This window comes from Pseudophryne corroboree, chromosome 8 (assembly GCF_028390025.1).
Source record: "Pseudophryne corroboree isolate aPseCor3 chromosome 8, aPseCor3.hap2, whole genome shotgun sequence".
Taxonomy (NCBI): domain Eukaryota; kingdom Metazoa; phylum Chordata; class Amphibia; order Anura; family Myobatrachidae; genus Pseudophryne; species Pseudophryne corroboree.
This window is the reverse complement of record NC_086451.1, coordinates 81,642,990-81,656,931: the sequence shown is the minus strand read 5'-3', so window position 1 is coordinate 81,656,931 and position 13,942 is coordinate 81,642,990. Positions and strand designations below refer to the sequence as shown.

Genomic DNA, 13,942 nt, shown 5'->3' with positions numbered 1-13,942 from the left:
AAAGTTTGTGTACATTGAGCCATCGAAAAACAAAGGTTTCACTATCTCACTCTCACTCAAAAAAGTCTGTATTTCGGAATATTCCGTATTTCGGAATATTTGGATATGGGATACTCAACCTGTATTAATTGTTTAAGGCAGCATCCCATCATTAATAATTGTTCCATGTTTAATAACTACTACTCGGCGATATTATAGTGGTACAGGTTGAGTCTCCCTTATCCAAAATGCTTGGGACCAGAGGTATTTTGGATATCGGATTTTTCCGTATTTTGGAATAATTGCATACCATAATGAGATATCATGAGGATAGGACCCAAGTCTATGCACAGAATGCATTTATGTTACATATACACCTTATACACACAGCCTGAAGGTCATTTAATTCAATATTTTTTATAACTTTGTTTAATGCACAAAGTGTGTCTACATTCACACAATTCATTTATGTTTCATATACACCTTCTACACACAGCCTGAAGGTCATTTAATACAATATTTTTAATAACTTTGTGTATTAAACAAAGTTTGTGTACATTGAGCCATCAGAAAACAAAGGTTTCACTATCTCACTCTCACTCAAAAAAGTCCGTATTTCGGAATATTCCGTATTTCGTAATATTTGGATATGGGATACTCAACCTGTATTATAATACCTACTGGTGCTGACGTTTTTTGTCCCCTCCCCTTATCCCTATATTTGATTGCGCTGTCTTATGGTAAAGCCAGTAGAGGGGTACTGTATCAATCATAGTATTAGAAAAAAGCCAGTAGGAGCACTCACTGTATTAACTTCATTGGCAGTCTGTGATTTATTATTAAAAAAAGAAAAAACAGTAGGAACTCTTTATTATAACGTAAAGGGGCACTGTGCAAGCATTACTAGAGCGCTGTGAGTGGCAGTGTGTAAAAAGAATAAAAATTTAAAAAGTGTGTTTTTCAGGCATGGTATTGTAAACAAATATAACATTCATTAGATCTCAATGTGCCACCATTACTAGAAGCACTGTGAGTAGCAGTGTGTAAACAAAAATAAAACAATTGTGTGTGTTGTTCAGGATCAGACATCGTGTTGTAAAATAATGTTTATTAGTTGCCAGTATGCCAGCATCACTAAAAGCACTATGAGTTGCAGCGCATAACATAAATAAATATGGATATGGATCAATCAATAGTAGAGCAGGAGCAGCAACCAAGAACTAGTGCTGTGGCTTCTGCCAGTCACGCAACACTCCAACAACTGTTAAAGGTGGTCCAGGGGACACAAATTTTAAGAAAGAATACCTGAAATCTAAATATTTCACAATGTTAAAGAAAACATCCCCTCTAAAGGGAAATTTTACTGCTGAAAATTTTTACAATTGCTAACATACCATACACTACACCCAGTGGCAATGAAAGGCTAAGGCCTTTGTTTATGAGTGGTGGTCCTGCTAGTGCTTCTGCTGTTTCATGGACTAGAACAGTGTTTCTCAAACTCCGTCCACAGGATCCCAAACCGTTTAAGTTTTCCTGGTCACCCGGCAGGTACACTGTGTATCGCCAACTGTCCCATTTTAAAAATCCACAGGTGACCTGGAAAACATGAACTGTTTGTGGTCCTGAGGATAGAGTTTGCGAACCTGTGCACTAGAAAAATTGCCTGTTGCAGAAGCAGGGGCCAACTACAGTCAGGCTTTTTCTGTAATCTCATATGATGATGCAACACCTTCTCGCTCTGAGTCTAGAAGAGATGTTACCTTTAAAATGGACAAATCAGTGCCCAAAACAAGAACACCACTAAGGCTGACGAACAAACTGTGTGTTCACAAATCCCTGAGGAGAGACTTGTGGTGTACAGAACTATGGGGGTCATTCCGAGTTGAGCGCTCGCTGACGATTTTCGCAGCGCAGCGATCAGGTGAAAAAATGCGTATGCCCCGCAATGCGCACGCGCGACGTACAGGTACAAAGCTCTTTGTGGTTGTGCTCAGATTATAGTGAAGTTTTCCTTCGCACTGACGGCCGCAAGAAGATTGACAGGAAGGGGGCGTTACTGGGTGTCAACTGACCGTTTTCAGCGAGTGTTTACAAAAACGCAGGCGTGGCTGGGCTGGTGTATGATGTCAAATCCGGACACGAATAAGCTGAAGTGATCGCAAGCGCCGAGTAGGTTCAGAGCTACTCTGAAACTGCACAAACTGTTTTTGTAGAGCTCGGCTGCATATGCGTTCGCACTTCTGCTAAGCTGAAATACACTCCCCAGTGGGCGGCGGCATAGCGTTTGCACGGCTGCTAAAAGTAGCTAGCGAGCGATCAACTCGGAATGACCCTCTATGTGTGAGTCTGACATTGGGGGTAATTCCAAGTTGATCGCAGCAAGAAATTTTTTAGCAGTTGGGCAAAACCATGTGCACTTCAGCGGGGGCAGATATAACATGTGCAGAGAGAGTTAGATTTGGGTGTGGTGTAATCTAAATTGCAGTGTAAAAATAAAGCAGCCAGTATTTACCCTGCACAGAAACAAAATAACCCACCCAAATCTAACTCTCTCTGCACATGTTATATCTGCCCCCCTGCAGTGCACATTGTTTTGCCCAACTGCTAAAAAATTTTTTGCTGCGATCAACTTGGAATTACCCCCACTGACCACTATTTCTGCACCTTCTGCAAATGTGGAGATGAGCAGTACAAGTAAGATGGTGACAGAAAATTTAGGAGGCTTGTGTGGAAGTGCAAGAGGATGAGGGGGATATTTGTATTCTATCTGACGCTAAAAAGGATGTTGATGATCAAGGTGTTTGTGTCAAAGTAAGTCAGCCAAAAGTTGTAGCAGTTCTTGTCCATGATAAAAAGAAGGCCATTGTCATGCCTGTGCATAAGACCAATAAAGCTACCTACTGTGTGTGGAATTATTTTACATAAATCCAGACATTTGTGAAGGCATTTGTATCATTTATGAGGACAAAGTTAGTAGAGGTAGGGATGTTAACCATCTAGGCACAGCCTGTTATGTCATTTGCAATGAGTTCATGCAAGTTATTAATCAACATCTGGAAAAATCTGTTTTTGAGTTTGAACCAGCACATGCAACCACCAACACCCTCATCATCAACTTTCTCATTAATAATCAGTGGTAGTCCTTCCAAAAAGTTGGTTTGTGTGGGGCCCAAACGAACCAAGCACTTCAGCCTCAAAAGTGGCAGTACCGATCGCTGACGTGCTTGATGCATGTCCTTTTTAATATACAACATGAGTATGGAAGCCAATCCCACCTCATTTTTTCAATCCAGGGATTGAGTTGACCAATAAAAATTTGGCTCAGCTAACCCCCAAAAACGAAAACTTTCATGAGCTTCCTCCGTCCCCCCACCACCTTCCCGCAGGACTAAAATAACCTTTCTTATGCCCACCACCACCACCACCACCAACAAGCCAGGCCCCCCAGTAAGAAAAAACAGACTGTGTGACAGACAGTGACACTCACACATTCAAGCTGACTCACCCTCCAGATTCCAGGCAGGGTCAGCCCAGGGCACAGGCACTCGCTGGCAGGCAGAAGCACAGCACAGGTACCCACTATCCGTGCACTCCCGCCCCTTCACTCCCAATTAGTCCCATTCCCAGCAGTGATGAGCCCCTGATATTTTATCTGGATGCAAGTGTGACACACTGTCACCGGACCACCACGTGACCATTGGCACTGGTCTCCGCCGCTTAAGTGTAGGGCTGCACAGTGTGACCTCTCTGGGACAGTGTCTGAGTTGAGTGTTTCTACTGCCCAGCGCTACCTGGCAAAAAAATAATGTGTGCATGCGCAACCTAAGCACAAAAATCCCGGGATTGGAGGTTGTCTTGTTTGCATAGAGAAACATTTTTATTGGTTATTGCTCTTATACGTTACTAAATTGCAACACATTTTTCTCTTACGTCCTAGAGGATGCTGGGGTCCACATTAGTACTATGGGGTATAGACGGGTCCACCAGGAGTCATTGGCACTTTAAGAGTTTGAGAGTGTGGGCTGGCTCCTCCCTCTATGCCCCTCCTACCAGACTCAGTTTAGAAAATATGCCCGGAGGAGCCGGTCACAGCTAGTTGAGCTCCATAGGAGTTTGTCTGGTTTTTGTATTTTAATAGAGTTGGCAACAGCCTCCCTGCTTTGTGGGACTAAGGGTGGGAGTAGTGTCTGCCCTAAGGGTTCTGAGCCACCATCTCCGCTGACAAGACACTGAGCTCCTGAGGGAAATGAACTATCGCCGCCACAGGTGATCGCTCACCCCCGCAGCATGCCGCCACCATCTTACAGAGCCAGAATATTTCGGAATGCAAACAAAAAAGGCCGAGCCTTCTAACACCTTCTTTAGAGGAGGTCGTGCAAAATCAAAAAAACTTGCTACTGCAGGTTCCCAAGACCAGAAGCCTGCTTCTGGTACATCAAAATCTTCAGCATGACTGTGGACCGCACGGCCCGGAGGAAGGGCCGGTGGGGGGGCGAGCCTCAGACGGTTCAGCCACGTGTGGGTGTCGTCTGGCCTGGACCCCCCCTGGGTGCAGGAGATTGTGTCCTAGGGGTACAGGCTGGAGTTTCAAGAACTCCCGCCTCACCGATTCTTCAAATTAGGCTTACCAGCTTTACTGGCAGACAGGGCTGTCCTACAGGAAGCCATCCAAAAATTGGAGACGTCAAAGGTCATTGTCCCAGTTCCACCTCAGATGCAAAACAAGGATTACTTTTCTTGGTTCCGAAACCGGATGGTTCGGTCAGGCCAATTTTGAATTTGAAAATGTTGAACCCCTATCTGAGGGAGTTTAAATTCAAAATGGAGTCTTTGAGAGCGGTGATTGCAGGTCTGGAGGAGGGTGAGTTCCTGGTATCCCCGGATATCAAGGATGCGTACCTCCACATTCCAATTTGGCCGCCGCATCAGGCTTATCTCCGATTCGCACTGTTACACTGTCACTATCCGTTCCAGGCACTGCCATTTGGCCTCTCCACGGCACAGAGGGTGTTCACCAAGGTGATGGCAGAGATGATGGATCTCCTCCGCAAACAGGGGGTGAACATAATCCCATATCTGGACGATCTGCTGATAAAGGTATCGTCAGGGGAGAGGTTGATGCAGTCCATTGTTCTCACGACTCATCTGCTCAGGGAACACGGTTGGATCCTGAATCTTCCAAAATCACATTTGGAGCCGACCAGGAGGTTGTTTTTTCTGGGAATGATCCCTCGACACAGAGGTGCAGAGGGTGTTTCTTCCGAAGGAGAAAGCGTTGGTGATTCAAACAATGGCCAGCCCGGGTTTCGGTTCATGAGTGCATTCGCCTACTGGGGAAGATGGTGGCCTCTTACGAGGCTCTACAGTACGGAAGGTTTCATGCTCGGCCCTTCCAACTTGATCTCATAGACAAGTGGTTGTGATCTCATCTACACATGCACCAGAGAATATGTCTGTCGCCAAAAGCCAGGATTTCACTCCTCTGGTGGCTACAACTACCTCACCTTCTGGAGGGCCGCAGGTACGGGATTCAGGACTGGATCCTTCTAACCACGGATGCAAGTCTCCGGGGTTGGGGCGCAGTCACTCAGGGGGAAACCTTCCAAGGAAGGTGGTCAAGCCTGGAATCCAGCCTACCAATAAACATTCTAGAACTAAGAGCCGTCTACAACGGTCTTCTCCAAGCGGCCCATCTTCTGCGAGATCGAGCTATTCAAGTGCAGTCGGACAATTTAACGACAGTGGCTTACATAAACCGATAGGGTGGAACGAAGAGCAGAGCTGCAATGTCGGAGGTAACCAGAATCATCATCTGGGCGGAAGAACACGCGTTGGCGCTGTCCGCAATCTTCATTCCAGGAGTAGGCAACTGGGAAGCGAACTTCCTCAGCAGACACGATCTCCATCCAGGAGAGTGGGGACTCCATCCGGAGGTGTTCACGGAGGTAACAGATCTTTGGGGTGTACCTCAAATAGACATGATGGCCTCTCGTCTCAACAAGAAGCTTCGGTGGTATTGTTCCAGGTCGAGGGACCCGCAAGCCGTGGCGGTGGATGCCCTAGTGACTCCGTGGGTGTTCCAGTCGGTGTACGTGTTTCCTCCACTTCCACCCATTCCAAGAGTTCTAAAACTCATAAGGAGAACAAGAGTTCAGACGATACTCATTGCTCCGGACTGGCCAAGAAGGGCTTGGTACGCGGATCTTCTGTATCTACTGCTAGAAGAGCCGAGGCCTCTTCCTCTTCGGGTGGACCTGCTGCAGCAGGGGCCGTTCGCGTATCAAGACTTGCCGCGGCTACGTTTGACGGCATGGAGGTTGAATGCCAGATATTAGCTCGGAAGGGCATTCCGATCAAGGTTTTTCCTACCCTGATACAGGCTAGGAAAGGAGTAACGTCTAAACATTACCATCGTATTTTGAAAAAATATGCATCTTGGTGTGAGTCCAAGAAGTTTCCTACGGTGGAGTTTCAACTGGGATGGTTTTTCTCCTTCCTGCAAGCAGGTGTGGATATGGGCCTGAGGTTGGGATCCGTAATGGTCCAGATTTCGGCCCTATCCATTTTCTTTCAGAAACAGTTGGCTTCCCTCCCGGAGGTTCAGACCTTTTTGAAAGGGGTTCTGCACATCCAGCCTCCCTTTGTGCGGCCTACGGCACCAAGGGATCTTAACGTGGTGATGCAGTTTCTCCAATCGGATTGGTTTGAGCCTCTACAGGAGGTTGAGATCAAGTGTCTCACATGGAAGTCTGTCACTTTGTTGGCCTTAGTTTCTGCTAGACATGTGTCGGAGCTGGGGCCTTTGTCTTGTAAGAGCCCCTACTTGATCTTCCATGAAGATAGAGCTGGGCTCAGGACGCGTCGGCAGTTTCTTCCATAGGTTGTGTCGGCTTTTCATATCAACCAACCTATTGTGGTGCCAGTGGTTACTGACTCCTCAATTGCATCAAAGTCCTTGGATGTTGTGAGGGCTATGAAGATCTATGTGAAGAGGACAGCTCGTCGCAGAAAATCGGACTCTCTGTTTGTCCTTTAAGACCCCAAGAAAATTGGGTGTCCTGCTACTAAGCAGACGATTTCTCGCTGGATCAGGTTCACCATCCAGCATGCATATTTTACGGCAGGATTGCTGTATCCAACATCTGTTAAGGCCCACTCTACTCGTAAAGTGGGGTCTTCCTGGGCTGCTGCCCGGGGTGTCTGCTTTACAACTTTGCCGAGCGGCTACTTGATCTGGGTCGATCACGTTTGCAAAATTCTACAGGTTTGATACTTTGGCCTCTGAGGACCTGAAGTTTGGTCAATCAGTTCTGCAGGAGCCTCCGTGCTCTCCCTCCCGTTCTCGGAGCTTTGGTACATCCCCATGGTACTAATGTGGACCCCAGCATCCTCTAGGACGTAAGAGAAAATAGGATTTTAATTACCTACTGGTAAATCCTTTTCTCTTAGTCCGTAGAAGATGCTGGGCGCCAGCCCAGCACTTCGTGATCCTGCAGTGGTTACTTAGTTCAGTACTGCTTAGTTCTTGGTTTAGTACTGTTTTGTTACTTGGTTAAGTAATCTTGTTCAGCCGTTGCTGATGTTTCAAGCTAGTTAGCTTGGTTTGCCTTGTATGTGTGAGATGGTGTAAATCTCGCCACTATCTGTGTAAAATCCTTCTCTTGAAGTTGTCCGTCTCCTCGAGCACAGTTTCTAGACTGAGTCTGGTAGGAGGGGCATAGAGGGAGGATCCAGCCCACACTCTCAAACTCTTAAAGTGCCATTGGCTCCTGGTGGACCCGTCTATACCCCATGGTACTAATGTGGACCCCAGCACTACAAGAAAAGGATTTACCAGTAGGTAACTAAAATCCTATTTTTCTACAGAAAATACTGCCTTATGTTTGTGCCGCTACTCTGTTGCTCTGTTTAGCCAGCCAGCCAGCCTTGGGACAATATTGTGAGCTGTGAGGTGGTCTTCAAACATATTTTTATCTGAATTTTTTTTCCCTAAATTGTGTTTGTTTTTTCCCCCCCCCAGACCTGGAGTGGATTAAGAGATTACTGAAAGGACCTTGCACACTTTGTGACTCTCCTGTATTCTAGCACACTTTGTGTATGTGTTATAGTTCCCTGAGCACAGATCATGTACAGACGAAACACACCAGCGGTGCATTATTTATTTATAATAACGCCTTCTGCATCGGACGTCGAACACCGCTTCTGCTAGCCGAAAAGTAGACCTGCCATTTACTACAATAGCACCAACAAACCATGTGCTGCAGCCAATCACCTTCATCTTCCCTCAGTCTTTCTAACCTGCCAAAAACTGGTATCTGATTTGTAGGTTGTTATGGGTTACAGTAAAAGATTGCTCTTTGCGCCATGTGGTGAAATACAAAGAGAAGATGTCCGCCGACTCCCAAGCCTTCAAGCTTTAAAAGAAAAAAAGAAAAGAAAATTCATTAAAAACAAATGGAAACTGTATTTATTTTTGCATGCTTTATCCATTACAGTTTGTATGCTATACTGTAAGCAAGACCTTACTTGCAATATTTCAGGCAAATCTGCTGAGGCCTATATATACCTTTTGTGTTGTGTTTTTAGGTTTCTGAGAGACGGAGGAATTTTGCTTGCCATACATTGGTAATTGGAACTGCATGTGCTAAAATCCAGCATTAATTACTTTATTATCCATCTGCTTAAAAGTGAATTTATAATCTTGGTTTTTGGTGTCCACTTGTAAGTAAATCTTTAAAAATGCTTATTGGAGGCAGCCATTTTGTGGAAATGACAAATATATTTTCTTAGGGATGCAGCCTAGGAGCCAGTGACACCATTCATTGCCATGTTGTTGTATTATCATGCTCTCAGTTGTCATTTTTGTACCTTATTTGTGTCACCTATGCCTAGTTGACTGAAAGGCTACATTCTCTTGGATATTATTGTGTGTTTTGTACACTTAGTAATGTCACTGGTTCCTAGTGAACGGATAGGTCACATGCTTATGCCCACAAAATGGCTACTACCACAGAGTGCAGATGACACTTTAAAACATTGTACTTTTTTTTATGACATACAATTTAATTGAAATGTTTTTAATCTTTTTCTAAGGAAAAGGGTAAGCTATATAGTACACCAGTCTGGATAGAAATGTTGTACATAACATACTACCTGTATAACAGTAATAATGAAGTGAGATATACTTTCAGTGACAAAACTATATCAACAGACCTCACTAATCAGTATATTTAAAGTTTTCACAAAGGTACTGTAGCTGATAGCAACCAAATCAGTATTTACTGCAAATTGCACTAAAGCCAAATCAGTTATTAAAGATTATGTGGGATATCGTGTTAGCAGCTGCTAATAGATTTCCCAGGGGCTATCCTATTGGGTGTAGTATGGTTTGCCAGCGGTCGGGGTCCCGGCGACCAGCATACTGGCGCCGGAATCCCGACCGCCGGCATACCGACAGCTGGGCGTGTGCAAATTAGCCCCTTGCGGGCTCGGTGGTGCACAATCTATTCTCCCTCCAGTGGGGGTTGTGGACCCCCAAGAGGGAAAAAAGATGTCAGTATGCCGGCGGTCTGGATTCTGGCGCCGGTATGCTGGTCACCGGGAGCCCAGCCGCCGGCAACCCGAAGACCACCCATCCTATTAGCTATCTTCCCCCATTGCCGACACATCGGGGAATATGCTTCAGTGGCCTTAGGCACTCGGAATCCTAATCCCTGATAAGCAGCCCTTCAGAGCCGCGATAACACATGGGTCCGGGAACGTATCCCGGATCCCGTGTGTTATCGTCCCCAAAAGGGAATTTTCCAGCCAAAATAATGGGCTTTAATAGGATAGCTCGATGCTCACCATCAGGCTAAAATTGCGGAAAAACAATCCATTTTCTCTATCGTCCTAAGTGGATGCTGGGGTTCCTGAAAGGACCATGGGGGATAGCGGCTCCGCAGGAGACAGGGCACAAAAAAGTAAAGCTTTACTAGGTCAGGTGGTGTGCACTGGCTCCTCCCCCCATGACCCTCCTCCAGACTCCAGTTAGATTTTGTGCCCGAACGAGAAGGGTGCAATCTAGGTGGCTCTCCTAAAGAGCTGCTTAGAGAAAGTTTAGTTTAGGTTTTTTTCTTTACAGTGAGTCCTGCTGGCAACAGGATCACTGCAACGTGGGACTTAGGGGGAAAGTAGTAAACTCACCTGCATGCAGAGTGGATTTGCTGCTTGGCTACTGGACACCATTAGCTCCAGAGGGATCGAACACAGGCCCAGCCGTGGAGTCCGGTCCCGGAGCCGCGCCGCCGACCCCCTTGCAGATGCTGAAGCGTGAAGAGGTCCGGAAACCGGCGGCTGAAGACTCCTCAGTCTTCATAAGGTAGCGCACAGCACTGCAGCTGTGCGCCATTTTCCTCTCAGCACACTTCACTGGGCAGTCACTGAGGGTGCAGAGCGCTGGGGGGGGGCGCTCTGAGAGGCAAATATAAACCTTATACAAGGCTAAAAATACCTCACATATAGCCCATAGGGGCTATATGGAGATATTTAACCCCTGCCTGACTGGAAAAATAGCGGGAGAAGAACCCGCCGAAAAAGGGGCGGGGCCTATCTCCTCAGCACACGGCGCCATTTTCTGTCACAGCTCCGCTGGTCAGAACGGCTCCCAGGTCTCTCCCCTGCACTGCACTACAGAAACAGGGTAAAACAGAGAGGGGGGGCACATTAATGGCTATATATATATATATTAAAGCAGCTATAAGGGAGCACTTAATATAAGGATATCCCTTGTATATATAGCGCTTTGTGGTGTGTGCTGGCAGACTCTCCCTCTGTCTCCCCAAAAGGGCTAGTGGGTCCTGTCTTCATTAGAGCATTCCCTGTGAGTTTGCGGTGTGTGTCGGTACGTGGTGTCGACATGTATGAGGACGATATTGGTGTGGAGGCGGAGCAATTGCCAAATATGCAGATGTCACCCCCCAGGGGGTCGACACCAGAATGGATGCCTTTATTTGTGGAATTACGTGATGGTTTATCTTCCCTTAAACAGTCAGTTGAGGACATGAGGCGGCCGGACAATCAATTAATGCCTGTCCAGGCGCCTCAAACACCGTCAGGGGCTGTAAAACGCCCTTTGCCTCAGTCGGTCGACACAGACCCAGACACGGGCACTGATTCCAGTGACGACGGTAGAAATTCAAACGTATTTTCCAGTAGGGCCACACGTTATATGATTTTGGCAATGAAGGAGACGTTACATTTAGCTGATACTACAGATACCGTAAAACAGGGTATTTTGTATGGTGTGAAAAAACTACAAACAGTTTTTCCTGAATCAGAAGAATTAAATGACGTGTGTGATGAAGCGTGGGTTGCTCCTGATAAAAAGTTGATAATTTCAAAAAAGTTATTGGCATTATACCCTTTCCCGCCAGAGGTTAGGGCGCGCTGGGAAACACCCCCTAAGGTGGACAAGGCGCTCACACGCTTATCCAAACAAGTGGCGTTACCCTCTCCTGAGACGGCCGCACTTAAGGATCCATCAGATAGAAAGATGGAAGTTATTCAAAAGAATATATACACACATGCAGGTGTTATACTACGACCAGCTATAGCAACTGCCTGGATGTGCAGTGCTGGAGTAGTTTGGTCAGAATCCCTGATTGAAAATATTGATACCCTAGATAGGGACAATGTTTTACTGTCGTTAGAACAAATAAAGGATGCATTTATCTATATGCGTGATGCACAGAGGGATATTTGCACACTGGCATCTCGGGTGAGTGCTATGTCCATTTCAGCCAGAAGAGCCTTATGGACACGACAGTGGACAGGCGATGCGGATTCAAAACGTCACATGGAGGTTTTGCCGTATAAAGGGGAGGAGTTATTTGGAGTTGGTCTATCAGACTTGGTGGCCACGGCTACTGCCGGGAAATCCACTTTTTTACCTCAAGTCACTCCCCAACAGAGAAAGGCACCGACCTTTCAACCGCAGCCTTTTCGCTCCTACAAAAATAAGAGAGCAAAGGGCTTGTCGTACCTGCCACGAGGCAGAGGAAGAGGGAAGAGACACCAACAGGCAGCTCCTTCCCAGGAACAGAAGCCCTCCCCGGCTCCTGCAAAAACCTCAGCATGACGCTGGGGCCTCTCAAGCGGACTCGGGGACAGTGGGGGGCCGTCTCAAAAATTACAGCGCGCAGTGGGCTCACTCGCAGGTAGACACCTGGATCCTGCAGATAATATCTCAGGGGTACAGGTTGGAATTAGAGACGGATCCTCCTCATCGTTTCCTGAAGTCTGCCTTACCAACCGTCTCTTCCGAAAGGGAGAGGGTGTTGGAAGCCATTCACAAGCTGTACGCTCAGCAGGTGATAGTCAAAGTACCCCTATTACAACAAGGAAAGGGGTATTATTCCACTCTATTTGTGGTACCGAAGCCGGATGGCTCGGTAAGGCCTATTCTAAATCTGAAGTCCTTGAACCTCTACATAAAAAAGTTCAAGTTCAAGATGGAGTCACTCAGAGCAGTGATAGCGAACCTGGAAGAAGGGGACTTTATGGTATCCTTGGACATCAAGGATGCGTATCTACACGTTCCGATTTACCCCGCACACCAGGGGTACCTCAGGTTCATTGTTCAAAACTGTCACTATCAGTTTCAGACGCTGCCGTTCGGATTGTCCACGGCGCCTCGGGTCTTTACCAAGGTAATGGCCGAGATGATGATTCTTCTTCGAAGAAAAGGCGTATTAGTTATCCCATACTTGGACGATCTCCTAATAAGGGCAAGGTCCAGAGAACAGCTGGAGACAGCTTTAGCACTATCTCAAGAGGTGCTAAGACAACACGGGTGGATTCTGAATATTCCAAAATCCCATTTAATCCCGACAACTCGTCTGCTGTTCCTAGGAATGATTCTGGACACGGTTCAGAAAAAGGTTTTCCTTCCAGAGGAAAAAGCCAAGGAGTTATCCGATCTGGTCAGGAACCTCCTAAAACCAGGAAAAGTGTCAGTACATCAATGCACAAGAGTCCTGGGAAAAATGGTGGCTTCTTACGAAGCAATTCCATTCGGCAGATTCCATGCAAGAATATTCCAAAGGGATCTGTTGGACAAATGGTCAGGGTCGCATCTGCAGATGCACCTGCGAATAACCCTGTCACCAAAGACAAGGGTGTCACTTCTGTGGTGGTTGCAGAAGGCTCACCTATTAGAAGGCCGCAGATTCGGCATTCAGGATTGGATCCTGGTGACCACGGACGCCAGCCTGAGAGGCTGGGGAGCAGTCACACAAGGAAGAAACTTCCAGGGAGTATGGACGAGTCTGGAAAAGTCTCTTCACATAAACATTCTGGAACTAAGAGCAATCTACAATGCTCTAAGCCAGGCGGAACTTCTCCTGCAAGGAAAGCCGGTGTTGATTCAGTCGGACAACATCACGGCGGTCGCCCATGTAAACAGGCAGGGCGGCACAAGAAGCAGGAGTGCAATGGCAGAAGCTGCCAAGATTCTTCGCTGGGCGGAGAATCACGTGATAGCACTGTCAGCAGTGTTCATCCCGGGCGTGGACAACTGGGAAGCAGACTTCCTCAGCAGACACGATCTTCATCCGGGAGAGTGGGGTCTACATCCAGAAGTCTTCAACATCTTAATAGACCGTTGGGAAAGACCAATTGTAGACATGATGGCGTCTCGCCTCAACAAGAAACTGGACAAATATTGCGCCAGGTCAAGAGATCCACAGGCAATAGCTGTGGACGCACTGGTAACTCCTTGGGTGTACCAGTCAGTGTATGTGTTTCCTCCTCTGCCGCTCATACCAAAGGTATTGAAGATCATACGGCAAAGAAGAGTAAGAACAATACTAGTGGTTCCGGATTGGCCGAGAAGGACTTGGTATCCGGAACTTCAAGAGATGCTCACGGACGAACCGTGGCCTCTACCTCTGAGAAGGGACCTGCTACAGCAGGGTCCCTGTCT

General features: G+C 46.8%; 1 protein-coding gene across 1 annotated transcript in view; it reads left to right on the top strand.

Annotated features, from left to right (window-relative positions):
* GTF3C4 (general transcription factor IIIC subunit 4) overlaps nt 1-9,683 on the top strand; it is a 77,937-nt gene extending 68,254 nt beyond the window's left edge. Inside the window, exon 5 of the mRNA XM_063936761.1 lies at nt 8,000-9,683. Within this exon, the coding sequence (XP_063792831.1) occupies nt 8,000-8,064 (65 nt within the window). The 3' untranslated portion in view covers nt 8,065-9,683. The remainder of the gene's footprint in view (nt 1-7,999) is intronic.
* Nucleotides 9,684-13,942: the final 4,259 nt, after the last annotated feature.